Below are 22,549 nucleotides of genomic sequence, written 5' to 3' on the forward strand. Positions count from 1 at the left end.
TCAAACCCTACACCTGTTATATTTCTTTTTCATATCCCCTCCTTTAACAAAAAACACTAACCAAGAGAACGACTATTTATTTCAGAAATGACGGCCAGATGGTTCTGCAAGGGTTCATTGGCTAAAGCAAGTATCCAGACATGGAGGAAGTAATCTTGCCTTAACCACTAAATGATGAATCTTGACTAAGATAACAGAAATTAGACAAATCTGACTAACATAGGTAACACGTTTTGTAACTCAGTTTTACCCAAGATATGTTAAACTTGTGGTGAGACTCCCCAAATGAGAAACAGATGTGTTAAGATCGAATGTCAGATATGCACCAAAATTGGACACACTGTGAAATAATGTGCAAATAGGACAGTATATATAATTTAAATGAAGCTGAATAATACTATGTATGTGTGTGTGTATATTTACATCTATCTATATATGTGTGTGTATATATATATGTGTGTGTATATATATATATATATATATATATATATATATATATATATATATGTATATACACACACACACACACACACACACAATGCAGGGAAAGAAAACATGAAAATGAAAACGGGACACCAGACAGAAGGTAAGCACAGAGGAATGGCTAGGCAATACTAGCAGAAAGAAACTGTAACAGAACTGAGTTCTCTAGAAAAATTAAGCAAAACACATACAAGCCCATCCACAGCAAATTCTATAAATCTGTTTAAAGACAGATTATTACTAACTGTGATTAACATATTAACTGGAAATTATATCAGTTTAGATCATGAAAGTGCTAACAGATATTTCTTGAACAAAATCATGTATACCAGCCATCATTCTCCTCTAATTAGACCTTTTTGCTCCATGAATGATGTCATCACTGACAGCCCACATCCTCCAGCTGTAGCAACACCTGTTCACAGACAGCTGCAGTAGAGTACAACTGTGTGTGTGTGTGTGTGTGTGTGTGTGTGTGTGTGTGTGTGTGTGTGTGTGTGTGTGTGTGCGTACATGCAATTTAAGATATCTACAAACTTGCAAGGATTATGTATACATAGCTTACAAAAGCTTCTGCATTGTCACCACTGGTCATTGCACTGCAATGGTAGTGAAGTGAGTTTTGTCCAGTTACTAGCTCCTAGTTACTGTACTGTAAAACAGTCTATCATAACAACCATGATGCACAGTCTACCTGTCTGTGAAGCATGTATCTGCTGTTATTCATCCTCCTTTGCCAAACTGCATATGACCCAAACAATGTTTGCTAAGCTAATGTTGCAGTAACATATTCTTTTTTTCTGAATCCCTCTTCCATTGTTTTTTTTCTGTGCACTAGCCTTATGCAGTGCATACAATGTTTACAAATATCACTCTGTCTTTAGACCAAAATAATTTTAATATATAAATGATTGGCCAAGATATTTCTCAGATTTCAAAGCTGTCTGAGAAATATTGCATAGTGGTATGACATACTGCATAGTGGTAGTTTTGCTGAAATTTCCCATGTGAGATGCAGATGAGTACAATTTTCATAAACATTTTTACTTTTTATCCAACCTCTCTTCTCTAGAGAGAAAACAGAATAAGGGGAAATTGGAGCAGCCAGTCTTAGTTGCAAAACACTAGATATTAGTGTCTGATGCTCAAATGTGCGATCATTATTGTATGATAACCTGACCTTTTCCTGGATGGTGAAATTGCCAGTGTATGAGGAAATTCTCCTTTCCCCATAACTGTGCAACCTAAGAGATGTTTTATAGAAGTATCTGGATGTAGAGGGTATAGCCACCCACACTGGTTGGTAATGGTGGACTTACTCCCTGTATTTTTGTATTTGTGCTTTATTGGTTCAAGATGATATTCACATGCCAAGTTCTTCACTCATTTGTGACCACAGTTGTTTGAGAGCTTAAAATAGGAAATATCAACAGCATTTTTCACACTGTCAGAATGATTTCTTATACTGCCGTACTGAACAAACAACAGGAAGTGTCCATTTTTACATCTTCAGTGTATTTTACTACCTTTGACACTTGTTTGTTTCAATTAACATTCTGAAAAGGAAGGAAAATTTAAATGGGTTAGACCAGTTAAGTTGTTTGAAGCACAACAAGCTCAACAGAAAAGAAAACCACGTGATCACAATGGGTACAGATTCTTCAGAGAAGTTTAAAGACTTGGACTATTACTGTATGATACCTGGATCCAGGCAAACGAAATCACTGTAACAGTGTTTGGTTGCAGGAAGAAAAACTCTAACATGGTCTGCAGTATTATATTTCACAGGACAGGTAGGCGTTTCTACAAAAAAAATACTTGAGGCAGAAACTTCTAACTTAACTTTACTTACAAAATAGAAAGGAGCTTTCCTAAGAACTCTAAGATGTTGCGTAATGAAACTATTAAAATGTGTGGTCAAAAGGAAAGTGAAAGAATAAAAAACTCTAATAATTCCAGAAGGTGTTTTCTTTATTTTTGATTAATGGGATCATTCATACAGGAGGCCTAAATAACCACAGCTTGAAAAACTCTACCCTTGGTCCTGATGACGTAGACAGTTACTTTCTAAACTCTAAATTGCAGTTCACTGGTAAAGTTATTGATAAGACTATTTAACTGTAGTTTGACTCCATTTTATGGAAGTATTGAGTCTACAATTCCTTGCAGCCAGGCTCCACACTTGATGCAGCATGGAGATAGTCCTTCTTAGGGTAATGAATTGTGTCCTAAAACAGAGGAAGCAACTTTACTACTGTTTATACCTGACATTATTCTATCTTCTATTCAGTTTTAATACATCAGACCACTGTATCCACTGGGATCAGTTGTGGATTTAGTGTGGTGTTTCAGGTACTGTTCTGAACTGGTTTGCCTTCTATTTCACAGGATATACAGAGGATAGTAGCACAATTTGCAGGTGGAGTGCATATTCCAAGCCACCCCAGGCAATTGGGAAAGAATGTACAGACCTAAACAGACATACATTGGTACTTCCACTCTGCTCTTTTGAAACCTGAGTTGACTGAAGATTGCAATAAATAGTTTCTCCTGCTAAGTACCTGTTACCACTGCCTCATTCATCTCCTGGGTGAAAGGATGAAAAGTAGCCTTAAATCAGTTTCCAAATAAAAGCTTTATTCTTCCTGTTCAATGGATGAGCACTTAGTTGCATACTGAATCTGTCTGTTCAACTTATACACATGCTTTTTACAATGCCTAGTGGGAAGTATGCCCGTGTGGAGGGGTCTTATTAGCTGAGACTTATTAAGAGGCAACTAGCCTGTCTGCTCACACTTTAATTTGCATATTGAACCAAATCCAAGGGGAGCAAGACCAGCCATACTTAACATAGTTTAATAGGAGTGGTAAAAATGGTAACAATGTAGTCCCAATAAGTTATGTGTCTCTTTCATCTAGTCTTTACCAGCTCCATCGAAGTAATAAAGAGACAATATAAATCTCCAAAGTCCATAAACCTTACCACATAGATAATCAAACAGTACATTACATTAGTTACAGTCAATTTAAATATAGGACAGCATCAATGTAAATCAAACTATAACTGTATCTGTCCCACCCGAGTGTGTAGGATATATCCAGCAAACTATGTCAGGATTTAACTCTTCCCATCACCCTGGTATCTAACAAGGTTCTATTCTGGGTCTGTTTTTGTCTGTATACATGCTTCAAATGCTTCCATTAGACCACTGTAATTCCCTGTATGAAGTGATTCATAACTCAGAATCTGACTGACTGACTGCAGGACTTCCACAAATGAGTCGCAGTATATTAAGCCATTTAAAAGCTGTATCATTTAAACATACTCAGCAGTACAGCTATTGTACCAAACAACTAAATGGAAATGTTATGCAGAGTACATAAATAGCTACAGCTGCAAAACTGCTTTATGAAGTTATATATAAACTAATAGCTGTGTGCAAGCTGTATGGATAGCGTAACAAAAACATATAGATTTCTTTGGGCTAAAGCAGTAACATGCTGTTTACACTTTGTATTACCTTAATACACACTGCATAAGGCTATAATAATCACTGCATTTTGTGCATGAAAATTAGACTAAAAGTAGATGGTAAATTATAAGTTGCTCTCTGTCATGACAGGATGAGGGTGGGCTACTTTTTATTTACAGTCATCTGTCAGGCTGTCAAAGGGGTCGCACAATGGCACAGTGGGTAATGTTGTTGCCTCACAGCAAGAGGTTCTCTAGTTCAATTCTTGGTTGGGGTGCCTTCTGTGCAGAGTCTGCATGACCTTCCTGTGTTTGTAAGTTTTTTTCCTCTGGGTACTTCATCCCACACTTCAAAGACATGCAGTAGGTGGATTGGATACCTTAAACTGGCTCTAAGTTTTAGTGCCCATGCATCATGTGTGTGGTATGGAAGTATAACAGCAGACGTGCTACCCACCTGAAAGTGCAAACTTTGGCTCTAGATGATTGTCACTGTCAATGTGACACCCTGACCCCCTGTGCAAAATTCAAAAAAAGTGGATGGATGGATGGATGCCACGTGGCCAATCTGATTCTACAGTATTTTCAAACCACAATATGTTGTTAATAAGACTATAAAGACATATTTCATCTGAGCTCAACTGAAGCTTTCTCCAAAGGGAACTCAAGCTAAACTCATGGACATATTTACAAGTAAAGTGTACACGTTTCCTAACTTCTTTACCAAAAGAGAACTGCATATATCATATTTTATTATTATTATGTGAGTTAGTATTTTCTCTAACAATGTTTAACTATTTGCTATTTTTTAAAAAAAAAATGTTTTTTTGTTCTAACTAAAATTTATTTGTTCTAACTACTACTACTTTCTATATTGTATTTTGTATATATCTTTACTGTTATTTCCTTCTATATTGTATTTTGTATGTGTCTTGGAGCTTTTCTCTCCGGGCCACTACTGAAAATGGACATGTATCCAGTTAGACTAGCCCGGTCAACAAATGTAAAATAAATAAAAATAAATAAAATCAATTATATTATATTATATGTAGTAAATGTGTGCATTTCCAAACTTGGTATATGTAAGCAATTACTGTAACAGCTAGGTTCAAGGTCCAACCAAGAACAGCTGTTATGATTTTAATATTTCAACTATCTTTTGCCCTAATTACTAGCCTCACATTTCAGTGTAGCTACACTGGCCTTCCTGGCCTTTTCTTTTTGGTTCTTCCTCACACCCTTGTTCATAGCACCAAGTAATCCATGACCAGTTCCCATAACTTGCTTACTTCCTCATTTTAATACCAGTCTCCTAATCTTTAATCATCTTCCTCAGCAAAGTGTCATCCACTCTTCAAAAATCTCTCATCACTGTCATCTTTGTCTTTTTTATTGTTAACCTTCATAGAGTCCAGTCCACTAAAATTTCAAAGCTTCAGCTTTCATCCATTCAATAGCATGCCTAACTTTTTTAGTTTTTTTAACTGGTAATTCTAATTGATAGTCTAATGGGATCCTCCCACCACAGAGTCTGTAGTGGCACAAGTGCAAATGGCTATATGTGTCATTTGACTAAGATAGTAAGAATATAGCAGCAAGCTATTTCTAAAGCTCACTGCACGGTATTTATGCGTGTCAAGGAAAGACAAGGCAGTAAATGTTCAATACCCAATGAAGTATAATCTCATCTGGCAAAACCTTTCATCATCTTCTTTTGGCTGTTCCCGTTAGGGGTAGCCACAGCAGATCACCTGTTTCCATTTCTTCCTGTCCTCTGCATCTTGCTCTGTCACACCAACCACCTGCATGTCCTCTCTCACCACATCCATAAACCTTATCTTAGGCCTTCCTCTTTTCCTGTTACCTGGCAGCTTCATCCTTAACATCTTTTTCCCAATATACTCTGCATCCCTCCTCAGCACATGTCCAAACCAACATAATCATACCTCTCTGGCTTTGTCTCCAAACCTTCCAACCTGGGCTGACCCTCTAATATACTTATTCTTAATCCTGTCCACCCTCGTCACACCCAGTGCAAATCTTAACATCTTTAATTCTGCCACATCCAGCACAAACTCCTGCCTTTTTGTCAATGCCACTGTCTCCAACCCATATAACATAGCTGGTCTCACTACCCTCCTGTAGACCTTCCCTTTCACTCTTACAGGTACAGGTCTGTCACAAATCACTTCTGACACTCTTCTCCACCCACTCCATCCTGCCTGTACTCTCTTCTTCACCTCTCTTCCACACTCACCGTTACTCTGAACTATTGACCCAAGTATTTAAACTCATCCACCTTCACCACCTCTACTCCTTGCATCCTCACCATTCCTCTATCCTCCCTCTCATTCACACACATATACAGATCACAATGTCATCTGCAAACATCATAGTCCACGGGGACTCCTGTCTGATCTTGTCTGTCAACCTGTCTATCACCATTGCAAATAAGAAAGGGCTCAGAGCTGATCCTTGATGTAACCCCACCTCCACCTTAAACGCATCTGTCACTCCCACCGCAGACCTCACCACTGTCACACTACCCTCATACGTATCTTGTACCACTCTTACATACTTTTCTGACACTCCTGACTTCCTCATACAATACCACAACTCCTCTTTAGGCACCCTGTCATATGCTTTCTCTAAGTCTACAAAAATACAATGCAACTCCTTCTGACATTCTCTGTACTTCTCCATCAACACTCTCAGAGCAAAGATCACATCTGTAGTGCTCTTTTCCGGCATGAAACCATACTGCTGATCACTAATCATCACGTCCCTTCTTAACCTTGCTTCCACTACTCTTTCCCATAACTTCATGCTGTGACTGATCAATTTAATCCCTCTGTAGATACTACACCTCTGCACATCACCCTTATTCTTAAAAATCAGTACCAAAACACTTTTTCTACATTCCTCAGGCATCCTCTCACTTTCCAAGATTTCATTAAACAATCTGGTTAAAAACTCCACTGCCATTTCACCTAAACACATCCATGCTTCCACAGGTATGTCATCTAGGCCAACAGCCTTTCCATTCTTCATTCTCTTCATAGCTATCCTTACTTCCTCCTTGCTAATCCATTGTACTGATTCACTATCCCTACATCATCCAACCTTCTCTCTCTCTCTCTCTCATTCTCTTCATTCATCAACCCCTCAAAGTACTCTTTCCATCTCCTCAACACACTCTGCTCGCTTGTGAGTATGTTTCCCTCATTATCCTTTATCACCTTTACCTGCTGCACATCTTTCCTAGCTCGGTCCCTCTGTCTAGCCAATCTGTACAGGTCCTTTTCTCCCTCCTTAGTGTCCAACCTTTCATACAACTCTTCATATGCCTTATCCTTAGCCTTCGCCATCTCTCTCTTTGCCATGCACCTCCTCTCCTTATACTCCTGTCTACTTTCTTCATCTCTCTGACAATCCCACTTCTTCATTGCCAACCTCTTTCTCTGTCAGAACCTTTATTATGCTGAATTATATACCAAAACAAGCACATAAACTTACAATGAAAATCTTATGTACTTGTTTACTTCCATAACCTGATTATATTTCTTTGCAGATACCCATTTCTACTCTCCAGTAAACAGTTTTAATTAATACGTATAGTACAAACTAAGTTTCTGCTTGTAATCACAAAGCATTACTGTTACTTAACACTGTCAGAGAGTACAGTTGTGTACATTTACCATAACCTCTCATATCTTAACTGAAGGAGTATTTTGTTCCTTTCAAAGTTTTTGTCTTTCATAATTTGCATACTTCTCTTTAGCTAAGGCTCTCTAACTATTTTTAACTAATTTTTGTGTAAATAATTTCTTTTGAATATGGTATTTGTTTAAATAGTATGACTTTATAGCAACTGCTCTCTCATTTTATTTTGTCTTACATTTTTCTCTTATAATTGTGCATTATAAACTTTTAAATGTCACTGTGGAGCTTTTCTCCTTGGGCCTCCTCTGAAAATGGAAATATATCCAGTTGGACTAGCCTGGTTAACAAATGTAAAATAAAAATAAAAAAATAAAAATGTAGATGTTCAAGTGTATTCACTGTTGCAGTCCTGATTTGTGGGATTTCCTGCCATGAAGGGCCTTGGCCGGCCTGTCTGCCCGAGAAAAAAATCTCTCTCCTCCAAGAGCTGGCGAATACCCTCACCGACATCAGTATGCTCAAGTATATAGAGAGCCAGCCAACTTCATGATTTCATTTTTTTCTTGCCCCCTGAAGGTAGGGATCCCCTTTGGCTTGAGAAGTTTGTACCAAACTACCTGTAGGCTAAGGGAGAAGGTGGGAGGGAGGGAAAGAAGACTGCAACAGTGAGTACACTTGGACATCTACATTTATGCTAAGTTTACACACCTGTAGTATGTTCTTTGTGTTTCACTGTTGCAGTCCTGACTTGTGGGAGGATTCCCAAAGCTGAAAAGGAGGGTGAAAGGTAGATTAGGGGGAGGACAGAATGCCCTGCAGAATGACAGTAGCAAATCCTGCTCTGGACCTGGAAAAAAGCTGATAAGTGGTGGTGTTTGCTGAAAGTATGCACAGATGACCAGGTAGTAGCTTCCAGAATGCTCTTTCATAGGGACTCCTTTTAGAAAGGCAGTAGAGGCAAGAGTAGCTCTAGTAGAGTGAGTCCTGACAGCCTCAGGTGTGTTCTTACCATGATGGCTTTAACAAAAGGAGATACAGTGAGAGATCCATTTGGAGATAGTCTGCTTGGAAACTGGTTTTCCTTCAGAACTGGTGGCAAAGGCCACAAAGTGTTGGTCTGATTTTCTCAAAGTTTTAGTTCTGTCAAGATAGTAATGGAGCTACCTATGAACATCCAAGGAATGAAGGATTCTTTTTCCTGGTTCTGAGGATTGGGAAAGAAGACAGGCAGGTATATGGCTTGATTAAGGATGTCTGTCATCATCTTAGGCATAAAGGAAGGATTAGCCCTGAGGGAAACTCTGTCTTGGTGGAAGACAAGGAAGGGATCCACTGCCATGAGAGCCTGCAGCTCAGAGACTCTCCTAGCAGACGTGATAGCCAGCAAAAGGGCAGTTTTCCAAGTTAGAAACTTTAAGTTAGCATAAGGTACTGCTTCAAAATGAGGGAGGGTCAGTTTTTCCTAAACAAAATTAAGGTCCTATAGAGGGGTAGGTAGTCTCCTGGGAGGCTTGATGTGAATCACTCTCCTAAGAAATTGTCTGAGAAGGAGGTGTGAAAAGACAGGAGAAAGCATAGGGATATGGGCTGAAATGGCAGAGTCATGAATTTTAATGGAGGAATAGGATAGGATAGGCCACTGTCAAACAGATTAGCTAGGTAATGCAAGATGATAGATGTCTTGGCTAAGAAAGGACTGTGGCCCTGTTGTTGACACCAAATGGAAAATCTTTTCCACTTACCCGAGTATGATTTCCTAGTACTGGGACTTCTGGCCTCTTTAAAGATGTCTTGAACTAGCTTGCTTAGATCAGGGTCAGTTCAGGATGCTAAGGAATTATCCAGGCAGAGAGTTTCAGTGTCTGCAGGCTAGACTGCACAATCTTTACCTTGTCCTGAGTCAGAAGGTCCACTCTCTGAGGTAACAACCATGGATTCTCTTTGGTTAAGTAGAGTAGCACAGGATACCAGTGTTGCCTGGGCTAGTATGGGGCTATCAATATTGCCCTTGGCATCTCTTCCCTTATTTTTAGAAGCACCCAAGGAAGTAGAGGTAAGGGAGGGAAAGCATACATAAAACGGTGAGTCCAAAGAAAAGGCATCTGTCTTCCAGGCTGAGAGTAGGTTGTTCCTGGAGCAAAGTCTTTTCACCTGAGCATTTTCCTTGGTGGCAAACAGGTCTCTCTGGGGGACTCCCCATTTCCTGGCTATGTTGTGAAATGTTTCCCAGTGCAGATGCCATACATGGGGTTTCATCAAGTTTCTGCTGAGGTGATCTGCTAGACTGTTTTGAACAACTGGTAGGTATTGTGCCAGAAGGTGTAATCCCAGAGAGTGAATGTTCTCCCAAACCTGCATTGCTAGGCAACAGAGATGGCAGGAGTGGGTGCCCCCTTGCTTGTTTATGTACCACATGACTGTGGTGTTGTCTGTCTGTACTAATAAGACCCCTGGCTTTCATTTTCTCTGAATGTTTCCAGGCTATTTTAAACTGTCATAAGCACTCTCAAGTTTATATGTTTGTCTCTGAACTGGTTTTCCAACTTTCCTTGTGTTTGGAAGTGTTTAAAATGAGCTGTCTCAGAGGCGTCTGTGGTTTTGTTTCTGGGGAGTGAACCTGAAAGGAAGGCCCTGGCTCTGTGCACAAGCTTCTGCCCACCATGCAAATTCCTCCTTTAGACAAGGGATAAGCGATATGTTGGTTGAAAGGGGTTGTGCATGCTGGCACCACACATTTTTGAGGTATAACTGGGGCTTCCTCATGTGCAGCCTGGCTAGGGGGACCATAAAGATGCAAGGTGCCATGTAGCCCAGTAATCTGTGGAATTATTTGGCTGTTAGGCATTGTCTCTGCATGATCTTTTGAAAGTACTGGGTCAGGAAAGAGACCTTGTCTGGAGATAAGAAGACCTTTTGAAGGGATGAGTCCAGAAGAGTCCCCAGGAAGACAATCCTAGTGGAGGATTCTGCACTTGATTTGTGTTGATTTATGATGAAGACAAGGGAGGTCAAGAGATTCCTGGGTGAATACCAGATCTGAGTGGGGTTTTGACAGACTCATGGCTTGTATTACACAATTGTCCAGTTAGGGATAGATTTGGACCCTTCTGGTATTGCAAAAGGCTATTAGAGAGGCTAAGCTCTTTGTGAAGACCCTGGGAGTGGTAGACAATGCAAACGGCAGTGTAGAAAATTGATAGTGACTGCTCGGAAGTGTAAAAAGCTTCTGTGCAATTCCTCTATGGGAATGTGCAAGTAGACATCTTTTAAGTCCAGGGTGACCATGAAGGCCTGAGGAGCTACCATGGGTAAAAGCTTTTGAAAAGTTAACATTTTGAATTTTTGAACCAGCAGGGACTAATAATAGAGCAGACAGATCTGAAATGGGATGCCAAGAACCTTACTTTCTAGGAATAGCTTGGAGGAGAAACCCTTTCCTTTATGGTGCTTTGGAATTGGTTCCACTGAGCGCTGGGACCACAAATTCTGAACTTTGGAAAGGGACTCTTTTCTTTGGTTTGGGGGAATGTCTGGATAGCCTGAGTGCTTTACTGACTCTTTGAAAGTGAGTGTGTAGACAATTGAAATAATGATTAGAACCCACCTGTCCGAAGTGACGAGATACCAATTTTCCTTGAACGTGGATAGTCTTCCTCCTAGTCTTGTGGGGAGGAGGAGAGGGAGGGGGATTCAGAGAGAATGGGATGGATGAGTCAGTGTAGCTCTACCAGGGACCTGTGACCTAGAACTCCCTTGCCTGTAATTGTCTGAGGTCCATTGCCTGGGTCTTTGTAGTTGTTGTTGCCTTTGTGTCTTTTCCCTACGGGGCTTTCTGTTTTTGGATTGTGAAGAAAATGTCTGATGTTTAGTGGGGTAGTTACTGTTAAATCTAGGCAGCTGAACCTGAAGAAAGTGTTTCAAAGTTTACATTTTCCAGTTTTTTAAGTACAGCCTCAAGCTTTGGGGCCAAAGAGGAAATCTTTGTCCAGTGGGGCATCCAAAAGATTTGATGATTTGGCTTGACATGGTCAGGGAGGGATTGTTCCTTTAGCCATGCATTTCTTCTAATAACAGAACCAGTAGCTGCAGCCCAGCTGGAAGCTTCCAGACCATCACAGCTGCAGTTTAAGGAATGCTTAGCAACTTGAGAGTTGAAGTGACAAAGATCCAGTAATTCTTTGGAAAAGTTTTTGTCCTCAGCGGTTGTACTGTTTTGCTTCAACTGATCCAGAAAGATCTGCTGGTATTATATCATGTGTTATTAACAGTTAAGGGTCCTCATAGCTATGGTGGGAGAGATGTAAACGTTTGTGCCAAGTCTATCAAGAGCCCTTCTTTCCTCATCAGTTGGCAGAGGGTTTTTGGAGGAACTGGCTCAAGCTCCTTTGTGTCCTGGGGTCACAATCTCTGGATCAGCAGAAGAGTTCTTAAAGATATGTTTATGTTTATGAGAGTCCAGTACCCTATAAAACGTGTCTGGTTTTCAAGAAGCTGAAGGAAGAGAATCAGGATTTAAAAAGGAATCCAAGAAACCATCTTCTACTACCTCTACATATGGAGGGATGGCAAAGGCTTGTGCTGTGGCAAGTCAAGGAATTCCCTAATCTGCTTTTTGGATTGCGGGTAATACTGGGCTTCCAACTGGAAATGCTCTCTCATGGCATGAAGAGTTTCCCCAAAGGTAATATCCTTGGTGAGGAAGCAGAAGCAAGGTTTTCTTCAGAATCTGACTCCTCAAAGGAAGTCAGGTCCTTCATCAAAAACAGAATCCTCCTGGTCGGAATCTTCAGCAGATTCAAAAGGATCAAAAAGGACTTCTGGTGTATGATCCCTTTTCTTTTTCCCTGGGGAAGACTCAATAGGGGGTTGTCTGAATCTGACCAGGGAAATTAAATTTTCAGCTAACCTAACCAAATCCTGCTGATAACTATGTGTGCAGGAGCCGGTAGACCTAGCCATAGGCCCAAAGGAAGTTTCCTTTTTGAGGTAACTCTCAGTTTGGGCCTAGGTACAGCTGCAATTCATATGACAGTCTCTTGAGAAGAATGTGCAGCCAGGGTTGGCTGATGCTGCAAAAAAGTGTCACCAGTTAAAGCGCATTCATTGGAAGCCAAGGTCTGCTGAGTGGCCCTGGTCCTGACTGATGAACCAGGTCCTACAGCCTATGCAGAAGTTGAGGGACCTGACAGCATACTGGATGCCAAACAGTTCTCAATAGAGGATGTGCCACCACTTCTGTTGCGTAAAGGGGCTGTGAAAGTGCCTTGCCTTCTACAGCGATCATGAGCTTTGGAGGACTAGCTGATGGAAAGTTATTTCCATCCGAGGCCCTAAGGCTTGGTTGTTTTTCTTTATCCCTTTTGCACTTAGGTAGCACAACTTCAGAATGACCAACAGACTCCATCGGATTGTGAGAACCAGATGCAACACTAAGGTGCCTAGCTAAGATCTCAGCCCTATGCCTAATAGCCCTAGAGTTGAAAAGGGCACAGAAAAGGCAGTTAGGTACGTTGTGATCTGGGCCTAAACAGGTGACACAGAAAGAATGAAAGTCTCTGTGTGGAATCTGCTTACCACAATGGAGACAATATTTAACCTTATCTGACATGAGTCAAACAATGAAAAAAGGGTCCCCCAATTGGGTACTTAGTCTTCAGAGGAATTCTCTCTTTTTTGATTTCTCCAAGTCTTTTGGGTTTCTAATTCCATGACGGGAATGGACCCCATTCCTAAGTCACAGTACGATTAAAGTTCATGAAATTAGTATTATTTCACTCTTTGATGTTAGCCAAAAGTGCTCTTCACAGTACCTGCAATGTGCCCAACGACTCCTTCTGCAATTCATACGGTGTTACATGAACTGGTAACATATCTAAATATAATTATAAATTCTTTTTTATAAAGCCAGTTGCTCCTACGACTATTGGAACTGTCTGGGTATCTTTCTTCCACATGGCTTACATTTCTGTCTGCAGATTAAGTCATTTTATGACTTTGTGTCTCTCTCTACGCAAGACACTATAGTCACTAGGTGTGGCAATTTCAATGATCAATGCTAATTTTGTCTTCTTTTCTTGGATCACTATGTCCGGTTTTCTAGCATCTGTCTTTTGGACTGTTAGTATTGGGCGATCCCATGTGATGTAAACTTCATTTTCTATGATTCTCTGTGGCTCATGTTGCCATTGTTTTTCAGCCACTTCAATACCATAATGTTTGCACAATCTCCAGTGTAACAATCTCACCACATTATTATGCCTTTCAGTATACAGTCCCTCTGCCATTAGAGCATCGCAACCAGCAATAAGGTGTGTAACTGTTTCCAACTCGGTTCCACAAAACCTACATATGTCTGTTTCTCCCACATGTTCAATGGACTTAGTAAACCAGCATGTACGCAGCACACTATCTTGGGCTGCCAATATTAACCTTTCATTTCTTGATGTAAATTCACCTCTCCTTAACCATTCCTGCATTCGTACTTGATCAACATGAGGCTCTTCCAGAAGTTTTTTTATACTTGCAATGATATTTATGCTTTTTCCACATTTCTTGCCTTCTCATCTTATCCTTCATCTTATATTCTTTCTTTTCTTTTTTAGCACATTCAGTTGCTGCCTGGTTTTTATTCACTTCTGGTTTGATTTCCATTCCTGCTTGATGTTGATATGCTTCTGCTAAATTAAGCAGAGATGTCATCTTAGATTTATTCTCCTCATGTTTAAAAACTTTCAGCACATTTGGATCTTGTGAGGTCAATAGATATGTGTGGAGTCCCACGATTGCAGATCTATACATGTAATCAATTTCAAGGAGGCCCATCCCTCCTTCAGAATGGAGGATATATAATCTTGGTATACACTGATTTTTATAAATCATTTGGTGAGCATGAAGCATCCTTCTTGTTCTGATATCCAATCTATCCAACACTTTTTGGGGCCAGTCAAGCACTCCAAAACTATAAGTTAGGACAGGAAGAGCAAATTGATTTACAGCTTGGATCTTGTTCCTAGGTGTCAATGCTGTTTTCAGGATTAATTTAAGTCTTCTAAAGTACTCCTTACTAAGCCTTATTCGCATTTGTTCATGTTTTATTGCTGATCCTTCATCATTTCCCAAGTATTTATACACCCCCTCTAGCTCAAGTTCTTTTATATCATACTCTTGTCCCAAACTGATGTTTTCCTGGTGCTGCAATTTTCCTTTTCTAAAGGTTGTTTTTGCACATCAAGACCAAATGACATTCTGATATCATCTGAAAAAGTTTTGACAACCTGCAGCTGTGCTTTCAGTTCCTCATCTGATGAGCTATACAATTTTAAATCATCAACAAAGAGAAGATGAGAAGTCATTAGACTTTGTTGTTTTCTAGAAGCCAAATTGTAGCCATGGCCTAGGCTAAGTAAGCAGCTTAATGGGTTAATGGCAAGGTAGAATAACAAGGGTGACAGAGAGTCACCCTGGAATATATCCCTGGGATAATAATCTGTCCTTTATCATGGCTTAATTGCAAAGTGGTCTGCCACTGTTTCATGGTTACTGTAATGTAATCAATCAGTGTAGGGTGTATCTTATACATTTTTAAGCACTCTTTTATCCATGAATGTGGGATACTATCAAATGCTTTTTTTGTAGTCAGTCCATGCCATACCTAGGTTCTTCCCCTTCTTACAATTCTCCACTATAACTTTAACAACAAATTGTCCTTTGTTCCATACGACTTTCTTTTATTGTCCTTTTGTTCTACTGCCATAATTGAGTTTTCTTCTAAATGACTCTGTTAGCGTAAATTCCTGTGTATAGTTTATATGTTGTCGGAACACAAGTTATTGGTCTATAATTTTTAGGGTAGCTTGCAGGTTCACTCTTAAGTAAGAGCATTGTGTTTCCTGTTGTTAACCAGTGTGGTGTGTGTTCGGGGTGCATATATAAATAGTTCTTACTCATGGCTAAATCATCGTGCAAAGAAGTTAATACTTTAAGCCAAAAGTTAGGTACTGCATCTGGGCCTGGGGTTTTCCAGTTAGAGGCTTTTCTCAACTTTATTTCAATCTCTCTAGTTGTTATTTCATCCCATTTCATATCCTGTACCTTTAAACTTCTTATTCTCTCTTTTACTTCTTCTATCTCCAAAATGTATCTACTTCCTCTTTATTTGGCGGTCTATCTATTCCTTTTACCTTATTTCCCAGTTCTCTATAAAACTTTTTTGGGTCATCAATAATTTTTTATTTTGTGTTTTTCCCTTATATTTATCTTCGCATCTTCTAAGTCTTTCTGCCTGTTTTGTCATTTTTAGTTTGTTATCACCAATAGTGCATAATAGATCCTGGTCTGTTCTAGTACCACACATTGCTTTATCACATCTATCTTTCTTAATATTTTCATTGATCTGTTCCCTCTTCTATAATCTTCTAACAGTGATACTTCTTGTCTTAGCTGCTTTATAGTTTTCTCTGTTTGATATTTCCATGATGGTATTCGCTGTTGCCCCCTCTTTTCCCTCGCTACCCTATGTTCCTGTGGTAGAACTTTATCAATTACTAATTTAGGAGCACAGTAATATATTCTGTTTACTTCTGTTATATTGCAAGGATCTCTATGGACAGTCCTAATTACTGTGTTTATTTGTTTTATCAAACTTCTGACTTTTGGGTTTTATTAACCTTCTGCAGTCTATTTCTCCCATTGATCTTGCTATATCTATCTTTGTCTATTAAATCAAGCAACTCTTCTCTTAACTCCTTTTCTTCATTACTGAGGGTACATCCCTTGTTTTCCATTTCCTGTGGGCATTCTACAGAAAGTTATATAGCACCTTCCTGTGACACATTCTCGTCAATTTCATCCTGTGTCATCTTTTGTTCTGTCATATGGGAACTCACTGGCCTATCACTCCTCATCATTGACTGCATCAGAGTTTCCACAGTTTCCTGTTTCTTTCCTTGCTGTCTAGCTTCAAGTGAATGTTTATATTGGTTTCATGTGGAAGGCTCCAAAATATCTTGATATGGCACCTGACCAGTTACTTCCTGTTCCACTGGCTTCCCCTTTATATGGATATCCATTGCTCTATCCTGTTGTGGTGCTTGGTGCATTTGATTTTCTACACTGAATCCTTCTCTTTGCAGCTGTGTTCTCTCTCGTGTGAACTGACCAATGCACTGAAATAGTGCTTCGGGCTCTGACGGCAAGAAAAAACTAAAATCATGACATCAGCTGGCTCCCTATATACTCATACACTTGGTAGTTATGGCATTCGACAGCTCTTGGAGGATGGAGATTTTTTTCTCTTGTAGTCGGGCTGGCCAAGGGCTTTCCGCAGCAGGAAATCCCACAAATCAGGACAGCAACAGGGAAACATGAAGAACATTTGTAGTTGCTCTAGTTGCTCAGTTTCTATATGTTTGTTCACTTTAGCTAAAGCTGTTTCCTTATAATGACATTGATCATTTCTTATCATACTGATCTGCTTTGGTTCTAAATATTCATATTACTGGTAATCCAAAATCACTGAGTGGCAGAAAAAGCAATCATTCTTTTAATGTTCTATGAATGTTCTCCAAGTTGGAGTGTGACTATATAAGTAAAGGAGTCTGTAAAAGTACATGGTGACTTAATTCCCCCTCAAAACTGTTTATTTTGATTTATCACTTACTTCTACAAATGCCTGTTCTGATTGAGTGCATATGTGTAGCACTTATATGTATTTGAGGTAATAGATTTCATGCTGAAATGTACAAGCTACTGTGTTTACAACTTGTTCATTTTAAGGTAAGACAGGCCTTTATATGTTCTATGCAACCTACCTAGACAGACCTATATACACTATAGGAAATCTGCATTCAAAGGTAATTATATATCTAGCTATACATCTACATTTATATTTCTACCTTATCTCTCTCTCTCTCTCTCTCTATATATATATATATATATATATATATATACACACACACACACACACACACACACACACACACACACACACACATTCAGGCAGTAACTGCAAGTGGTCACTTGTGATCATGTATTACCCCTGTATCAAATGGAAAATAAAGGAAAATATATATATATATATATATATATATATATATATATATATATATATATATATATATATATATGCAAAAGAGAAACAAAATAAAATAACCAATTGCCTTTTATTCTGAGTGAGTGCATCTAGCCACACTTTTTCACTAGTTTCTTTAAACTTTAAGAACATTAACAAACAACTGAGTTTATAATAAGAGTGCAAGCAGTCAAATGCTCTAGCACCATCAGTCTCTATCCCACAAATGTAAGACATACTAACTCTTTCATTATTTAACAGTTTACAAATGTCCTCGTATAAATTTATAGAAAACACATACTGACACAATTTAAACAAAACATTATGTAATAGCTCTTTCTCTGAGCTACAGTTTAAAGCCAATTACTTCATTCAGTCTAAGTGGACAACAACAGAAATAAAAATGCTTACAATCCTTTATACACATGAAGCCGCGGCGGTACAGTGGTAGCATTGTTGCCTCACAGCAAGAGGTTCTCCCGTTCGATTCTCAGCTGGAGTGCCTTCTGTGTGGAGTCTGCATATCCTCCCCGCGGTGGAGTGGCCTCTGAAAGACATGCGTGAAAGGGCGTGCCTTCACTGAAGGTTGGGCGTCGGGCTGGCAACTCAGCACCATAAAAAAATCTACTGCCAATCATTAGCGGACGGGAGTTCCACTGTGGCGACCCCTAACCGGGAAAAGCCGAAAAGACAAACAACAACAATCCTTTATACACATATACTGTGAAATGTTTAAACTTTAACATGTTTATAGTTTTTGTTTTAGAGAGAGCAAAGCTTGGGAGATTGGAATGATGACATAAAGTTAATATTAGATCAGAAAGAAATGCAGTAGCAGCATTTGCTTCTGTGTGCTTACCATCCACAGGGGCAAAATGAAGTAGTGTGTCTTATGTTTCAAGGCAGTGACTGTCTGTGAAAAATAATTAAATAAAATGGGTCACTTTACTCTAATGCACTTTTTATTTTTATTCACTTCCATCTGTATATAAAGTACTTGAGTCATTAAGAGTATGGTTTATCAACACACACACACACACACACACACACACACACACACACACACACACACACACACACACACACACACACATATCCATATGTATATGGGTGCCTTCATTTTGGTCATAAAGACACAAGATTGACACCATTAGGTTAACAGAAACAGAATGACAGCATATATACAAGATCAACAATACCAGGGTAGTGGAATATTCCCTTTCCTCAGAGATTGTTCAATGTCGTAGCAGGGGTTTTGGGGGTGCATGGTGGCTTGTCCCACTTCCAAAAACACCTACTGTGGTTTGACCTGCTCCATGATTAATCCTTGGAGCATGTGTAGTACCTGTCTACATTTTGACGTTAATATTTCAGATGTCGATCATTTGTCCATTGGACGAAAAATAATACACACACACACACACACACACACACACACACGTGTGTCTGTGTGTGTGTGTGTGTGTGAATTTTAGTCACAGAAATACTCTTAATGTCCAGTTTTGCAAGATTAGTTATAGGCTTATTTACATAGCTGATGAATAAAAATATGCATGTTCTTCTTGACAAGACATGCAGAAGCATTTTTTATTTATCATTTTGTTGACCGGGAAAGTCCGACTAGGTTCCACAGAGCCTGTTTTCAGCGGAGGCCCGGGGAGAAATGCTCCAGATGCATGTCTTTGGAATGTGGGAGGAAACCCACGCGAACACAGGGAGAACATGCAAACTCCACACAGAAGGCACCCCAGCCAAGAATCGAACCGGAGAACCTCTTGCTGTGAGGCAACAACATTAACCGCTGCACCACTGTGCCGCCCAGAAGCAGAAAGCTTACATGAAATGCAGTCTTTAAAACAATACTTATGGCTTAGTAGAAAATAAATCAGGATGCATTCTTCTGCATGCAACTCAGTCTATACAAACAGTCTCTCAAAGCCAGCTCAAAAACTTTCACAGTGCATAATTTCTGTTTTCACATTTTCACAGCACAACCAGTAACAGTCCAACATTTAGAGAAGACTCCTCAGCTTCACATACAGGAAAGTCAAATTCCACAAACACAACAGCTTCCATTTGACTCTCTCTTGAAGGACAGTAGCCCCATTCTATTAAAGACATCTTCTACTCAAAGATGGGGGGACTCATCCTCATAAATTTCTCTAGGCTTAGAGGTAAACAAACATCAAGTCTGCTGAGCTCAGGGCTAAAAGACAGCTGGTTTTAACGTCAAGTGATTTCCTTTTCCAGCCTGTGCCTGTAAAGTTTGAAACATGCCCTTTAGTGTACAGCACGGGTTCAGTCAGGGATTTCTTATTATCCCCCACCACACACACACACACACACACACACACACACACACACACACACACACACACACACACACACGTAAGAACATGTGCACACACACACACACACACACACACACACACACACACACACACACACACGCACACAAACACACATGCACACACCTCCCCACTAAAGATTTCTATTAATTTTTACTTTTGTATTCTTTAGCAGGGTAGAGAACTGACCTAGGCAGACATATTTCAGACTCAGCCTTGGAGCTCTGTGTGGTTAATTGACTTACTCAGGGTCACAAAGTAGGCAATAATCTTTTGTACCAACTGCCAGATAATAAAATTCCTCTGACTTTCTGTGCTAGAACAGTTCACACACAGCCACACACTGGCCCTGATGAGATATTTTATACGTATATTTTGTACAATTAGTCAGCTGCAAACCTCAACATCAAGAAAATACTGCAAGCAGATATGTAATCTATGATAATAGTTTGAGAATACCTGGGCTAAAAGAAGAAACACACACAATACAAATAGGGCAGGACGAGGGGCACTACAGGTAATACATGGTCTATAAATCCGTTATAGGTGGAAGACATCCAGGCACACTGAAAAGACCAAAAAAGTATCCCTTTTCTTCTGGGTCTGTAGGATTTAGTCACTGTAATTCTGACATACAGCACATATAGTGACAAAACTGTATTCAGAAAGCCTAGACACTGGTTTCAGAAATACAGACCTACCTTTTCATGTGCCTTTTCCTGTTGTAGCTGCATTAACTGTTGACTGTGTTCCTTCTTCAGATTCTCAAAAGCAGAAATCTGTGCCTCCTTCTCAGTAGTCACTAAGGACACAACTTCACGAAACCTCAACAGTTCCATCTCTTTCTCTGAGAGAATCCTCTCCAAGGCTGAGACCTTCAAGTCCCTCTCAGTCACCTGAGAAGACAATGCCTGGACCTTCTCACTGGATGTCTGAGTTATTTCCTTAATCTGAACAGTGGTTTTCTGCAAATAAATACACAAAACAAACGTATAAGGGCTTAACTCATGTTTTACCTAGTAGAATCATATTTTCCTCTAAACATTAATCTTCACTAGACATTTTCCTCTGATAATAAAAACCATACAAATAATACTTAATGTTAAGATGTTTTTAAGCACTTTATGTAATCCTGGGATCAACCTGAAAATGTTTCGGCATTACGGATGAGTGTATGTATGTTTGCACACGTCTTTGTACATTAGGAGATATATATGTTGACATATTTAGGTAGTGGATATCTGAAAAGTGTGTGTGCATATGTGTCTGTCTGTCAGTGTCTGTTTCTTTTTAGTGTACTGTTAAGGAAAGTGTATTTAATACCCTAATGTGTAGGGATGGCGTTAAGGACAGGGTTACCATGCATTGGCAATGTGGTTAAGTGGGGTGAATCATACAGCACAAACTCAGTGGACTTTTTATGCATGGATTTCATAAACATATTAAAAAATTAATAATGATTCAAGCTATATGTACAGAAATGCAGCATACAAGCTCATTAGTCACCAATGTTTTCCAAAGGAAAAATGTGCTCCAAGAATTCAGTTTCTTGAGAAAATATAGTACCAATTTTCCTTCCTTGACAGCTGCCAAAATACCTGTCAAATCTCATGTTTGATAACTAATACTTAGCAAATCCCCTGGTTGTGTAACACAGGGAGAGAGAATGAGCTGTGATGACAACACTGATGATCATCTGAGCTCACTCGGTGATTTGGATGCTATAGGAGCCAGATGGGAAAGGGTGGGAATGAGTGGCCAATGTTGGCTCAAACAACCCGATATAGTGGAGATGGGCTGGGTAAACTGCCATGCCTATACCTAGGGACATAGAAATGTTTGGCAGTCAGGATTATGGGCAATTACATGTGCTGGGCTCTGAACAGGTGCATCCATAAGGTAGCTTTCCAAGCATATGGGAAGAAATGCACATTCCCACAGAGGTAGGTGCATCAGGCCTTCAAGTCAGCCTCCAAGGGATAGGATAGGCCAGAAAATAAAATGTATGCCTTATGGTTGCCTGGATGATGGATACAGCATGAAATGCTCTTGCCCCAGAAATGGGGAATGAATGGAAATTAGTAGTGTCCACTTGATCGGCAAGCACTGAAGATTGCAAAAAAACAGCTGTCAAACCATGGCAGTTCAAAGTAGAAAAAAAAAGATAATGTGGTGCTTTTTCTGTCAGGCAATGCATAAAGAAAACCCAAGTATTTGTTCTTATTTTCAAAAAATTCACTTCTTTGTCATAAAGTACAAAATGTCACAACTCCACTGTGACCCTAAATATCATAGCTCCAATGAAAGAAGGACAGTTTGTGTATGGTGCCTATGAGCAGAGTTGTAGCTAGGGTGAGACAAAAAGGGCTGCTGCCCTGAGTGCCGTATGTCAGGGATACAATGAAAAGTACCACAGTCACAGAATTTTAGATTCATATACTTCACAAGGAAAAGTCAATCCATGGACCATAATCACTTTATCTATACCAACCTTCACAGAGCACCTTCTGCCTC

The 22,549-nt window shown here is 39.6% G+C and overlaps 1 protein-coding gene across 1 annotated transcript in view; it reads right to left on the reverse strand.

Moving 5' to 3' along the window:
- Positions 1 to 22,549, reverse strand: part of LOC122800252 (protein Daple-like) — a 475,569-nt gene that overhangs the window by 180,496 nt on the left and 272,524 nt on the right. Inside the window, exon 12 of the mRNA XM_044069743.1 lies at positions 20,737 to 21,000. Coding sequence (XP_043925678.1) covers positions 20,737 to 21,000 — 264 coding nt within the window. The remainder of the gene's footprint in view (positions 1 to 20,736; positions 21,001 to 22,549) is intronic.

This window comes from Protopterus annectens, chromosome 4.part0 (assembly GCF_019279795.1).
Source record: "Protopterus annectens isolate FY-2018-M chromosome 4.part0, PAN1.0, whole genome shotgun sequence".
NCBI lineage: Eukaryota > Metazoa > Chordata > Ceratodontiformes > Protopteridae > Protopterus > Protopterus annectens.